General features: G+C 46.1%; 1 protein-coding gene across 1 annotated transcript in view; it reads right to left on the reverse strand.

The window, feature by feature from the left end:
- SFMBT2 (Scm like with four mbt domains 2) overlaps window positions 1-3,206 on the reverse strand; it is a 106,927-nt gene extending 103,721 nt beyond the window's left edge. Inside the window, exon 1 of the mRNA XM_009648420.1 lies at window positions 3,101-3,206. Coding sequence (XP_009646715.1) covers window positions 3,101-3,206 — 106 coding nt within the window. The remainder of the gene's footprint in view (window positions 1-3,100) is intronic.
- Between the last annotated feature and the right edge of the window lie 1,110 nt (window positions 3,207-4,316).

Below are 4,316 nucleotides of genomic sequence, written 5' to 3' on the forward strand. Positions count from 1 at the left end.
CATGTCCCGCTTTTCATCCACCAGCACCCCCAAGTCCCTCTCGGCAGGGCTGCTCTCCATCCTTTCTTCCCCCAGCCTGCATTGATACCAGGGGTTACCCTGACCCAGGTGCAGGACCTTGCACTTGGCCTTGTTGAACCTCATGAGGTTCACACAGGCCCACCTCTCCAGCCCGTCCAGGTCTCTCTGGATGACATCCTGTCCTTCTGGCATATCAACCACACCACTCAACTTGGTGTCATCCGCAAACTTGTTGAGAGTACATTCAATCTCACTGTCTATGTCATTGATGAATATATTAAACAGCATCAGTCCCAGTACGGACTCCTGTACTTCATAATCTTATTACCTGTGACCTATTCTGCCACATGCCAACACAGGAGACTCAGTGGCCACCCTGCTCCCACAGCCCCACCAGTGGGTTCATTCACACGCAGTCCAGCAAAACTCAAAACAGCACCTCTTTCAAAAAATATCACCCAGATCGCTCCTTTCTAAACCCAAATAGAGAGGCTTTAAGACCCCAGGGGGAGGCTTCCCCATCAATTCATTTCTCTCCAACACATCACAAGTCCGACTCCTTTACTGTGTTTCATCTGCAGGCTTTATCAGGAAATTACTTTTACAAGGTCTGTAAAAATAATGTCAGAGTATTCATTTATCACGGGATCAGTGTTTTATTTTGCTTCATTTTATTAGAAAGCATTTTGAAGGGACTGTAAGTTTCCAAACTGTTTTTTTATGGACTCTGTTCCCTTCTAGGAATCTGGAAGGGGGGCATCCAGAGCAGAGACAGCATGACCAGGGGCGAGACTATAGCCCAAGGGACCCAACCCCATCCGTGCACGTAACGGGGCTGTACACAAAATTTCCTCATCCATCAGAAAAGCCCAACTGCTGAGGAGAAGAGGACACCACTTGCTGATCTCCCTCAACTGCCTGAGGATTCCCCGATTAAAATGCAGACAGAGAAATGCAAAGACTCTCTTAATCTACGACAGCGAAGAGTGTGCCCACTTGAGAAGCGGTTATCACAAAGCCGATCTGTTCATTGCTCCTCAAGTCACACGCTCCAAGAACAAAGTCCTGGGTCTGCCGGAGAGCTGCAAAACCCCAGGTGCCAGCATTTCACAGAGCGCCCTGCGAGATGACAAATTTGGCATTAGGCCTATTTTACGTATCAGCTCCCTTTCCAATTATTGGTACTTAGGCCCAGTGTTCCTTCTTAATGAAAGAGTCAAGGCTGGCTGGCCTACAATACGGTGATGTATAAACAAGCCCAGGATGGCAAATAAAATCAAGTCATTATCTGTGAGCCTCTCAATGGCTTTAAAGTGCTCACGCATTGACACTGTAAAAATGCAACTGTTCCAGCTGTTAACAGCCTCCTGGGATGTTTGGCTATGGGAAATAAAGGGGATAAAAGACCCAAAACCTGTGGCTCCAGAAACACAGATTTTTCCCAGGCTTCACCGAAGGAGAAGGTATTTGCGGCAAAATGCTTAGCCATCTTATTTATAGCACACAGATACATTCACGACTTTTTGAGTGAACAGAGAACTGTAATGCTTTAGCAGTTAACACACCAAGCGAGGTGGAGGGGGACGGAACCTGATCAACCACAAACCTCCAGCATGGCCTTGGGAGACTCACCAAGATCCGTATCCCCAAAGAAATTTAGGCACCGCAGGCCAGTTCTTCTCATTCCAAAACCAATGTCTTTGTTTGGCCAACTGAATCTCATCCTAAAGGCTCCTCCTCTCTCCCATGGGTATAAATGGATCCAATGGTGACATGATCAGGCTGCAGGTGTCCTCTCTGTAAACATCTGAATTAGAGGATGTGAATCCCACCTCAAGAGAGGGGTCTGCATCATGTGAGCGACAAGGATTGAGATGTTCCCCTCCACTCCAGTCAGTGTTAGCTTTCTTCATCCCCAGTGGGGAGAAACAGGCAGCTCCAGATGGCAACTCAACCCAAAGGCAACCCAGCACTTGTGTTAAAATGGGACGACTCGCTTTCCGGAGCTGTATCTTTCTCTTCACTGGTGATACAGGCAGCATCAGATGACGAGGTTTTCTCAAGTGTTTTTAGACACCTCAGCTCCAGATTCAGATGTCTAACTCTAGAGGACCCTCAGTAGTCATCTCTGAGAGTCACGCTACAGAAAGGACGCTCTTTCTCTTTCATGTCTATGGGAGAACCCAGGGCAATATTTATGTTCTTACCCAAGGTAACACAAGCATGTCCTGCTTCCTTTAGGTGGGATGAATCCAAGTTTCTCATCACAACCCCTCCATACCTACAGATCCTCCCCTTCACAGAGGCAGCACACTTTTCCTGTATGCTCTGCCTCCTCTTAGATGCCTAGAGACATCCATTAGATGAGGGCAACCATGTGTGACACTTCCCACTAGGTAAGTTCCTATCACGCAACTATTTCTGGTTCAGGGGTTTTCTTGAGACAAACATGGATTTTGAGCAGCTAGTATGCTGCATCTTTCTTCCATAAGCATGTCCAATTTCCCTTTGAAGCCATCCAAAACAACCAGAACCACCACATATACCATAGTAAAAAACCCAAACCTTGGCTGGTCTAACAACCCCACAGCACAGGAAAGCTTCCACCTCTCTGTGTCCCACCTAACATGCAGAGCTTGGCAGAGCTTAAGAGCCCACAAGCATCCTGGCAAGACTAACTGGACAGCCCCACACCTCAAAGATGTTTTCAGTGCAACACAGCCAGTTTGCATTTTTTATAGGACATCCCTCTCATTTTTCACCACCCCTGTTGACCTCTTGAAAGCCCACCTGCATTTCTGTCTCAATTGCACAAGCATAATGCGTAATTCCACTGCTTTTTGTTTGAATTTTGAATAGCAGCTACATACTGTAGAAGAGATCCAGAAGAAGAAAAGCTCAAATTTCCCAACCCATCAACCATGGGACACAGTCCAATCCATAAGACTCAAAAAAGACCTTCAAGCTGCACAACCATTCCCAATGCTCCTCGGGCAACATGGCATTCACCACCTCTACCAGTGATCAGTTGGAGACCTGTAACAGCAAAGACAACCCACAGGGGTGAAAGAGAGCTCACCTGAATCAAACTGCTCCCTGTTGCCATTGGCCGGGCTCTGACCCTTCTCTGGGGAGAGATGCTGGGTCTCTTGCATGGTGGCAATGAAAGACGCCCTCGTCTCCATGGTTCAGAGGAAGAGGCCTTGCCTTCCTAATTCATCCTGCAGCAGGGAGCACCTAGAGGACAAGCTAAAAGAAAAAGAAAAAAGCAATGAGTGATTTGTTCTACCTACACCAACCCATTCCCTCAGCCCTTCCTAATGGTTTTCAAGTTATCCCGAGTTCACTGTAACCCTTTGATCCTGCTTTCTCCTCCAAGGTGAAGCTAGAGTTGGACGAGGAACCACAATGAAGGACCTTAGCGGCAATAGTACCATAACAGCAATAACAATAACAACAACAACAGAGAAAATAATGAGGTAATAAAAAGCACCCACAGGATTCACATCTCAAAGTTCAGTCCAGCTCCCTGTACCAACAAGAGAGAGGAAGGACCAGCCCATAAGGTGGCACAACCCATGCCAAAAAGAAAAAAAAAAGGCAGGAAAGGCCAACTCCGCCATCCTCCAGCAAGTCCAGCCCTTGGCTTCCAACTTTTCTGATGGCTAACACTGTGTAAGATATATCTCACTCCATAAATATTCACACTTCCAAAGGGGGCAATTTGTAATAATGAAACAAAGGAAACACTGAAGGGAAAATACTTGGGGGAGACTGGAATAATGCTGGAAAATAAAGTTGAGCATGCAAAATGCAGATGCCCTAATGAAATAGTGCTGGCTGCAACTTTTTTTTGAATGAAGACTGACCGAAGTTAACTGCACCAGTTACTGCCATGCAGGGTAGCAAATATTAATGCAGCTGTAGATTGGGTTATGTAGCCAGAGGAGATTCTTCTAGAAGGAATGACCATAGTAAATTCAAAGTGGAATAAAAACATGCAGAGATGAAAAATTACATGAGGAAGGGAGTACAGATCTTGAATGAGACACCAGACTAAATGAGATCTATATTTCTAGCTACAGTAAGCCACCAGACAAGCAATACCCAGAGATACACCTTTAGGAGTAGATTAAAAAGAACTCCAAAGTGAGATTTTCAGTAAAGCTCTCCAAGATGGTGATGAATTATGAGGTGTCAAAGGAGGACTGAAAAAGAGAAACCAAGAGCTCGGGTTATGGGCACACAGGGAACCGGCTACTCACGCAAGATATGCTAAAGCAAAGACAGATAGT

This window comes from Egretta garzetta, unplaced genomic scaffold, assembly GCF_000687185.1.
Source record: "Egretta garzetta isolate BGI_Z169 unplaced genomic scaffold, ASM68718v1 scaffold260, whole genome shotgun sequence".
NCBI lineage: Eukaryota > Metazoa > Chordata > Aves > Pelecaniformes > Ardeidae > Egretta > Egretta garzetta.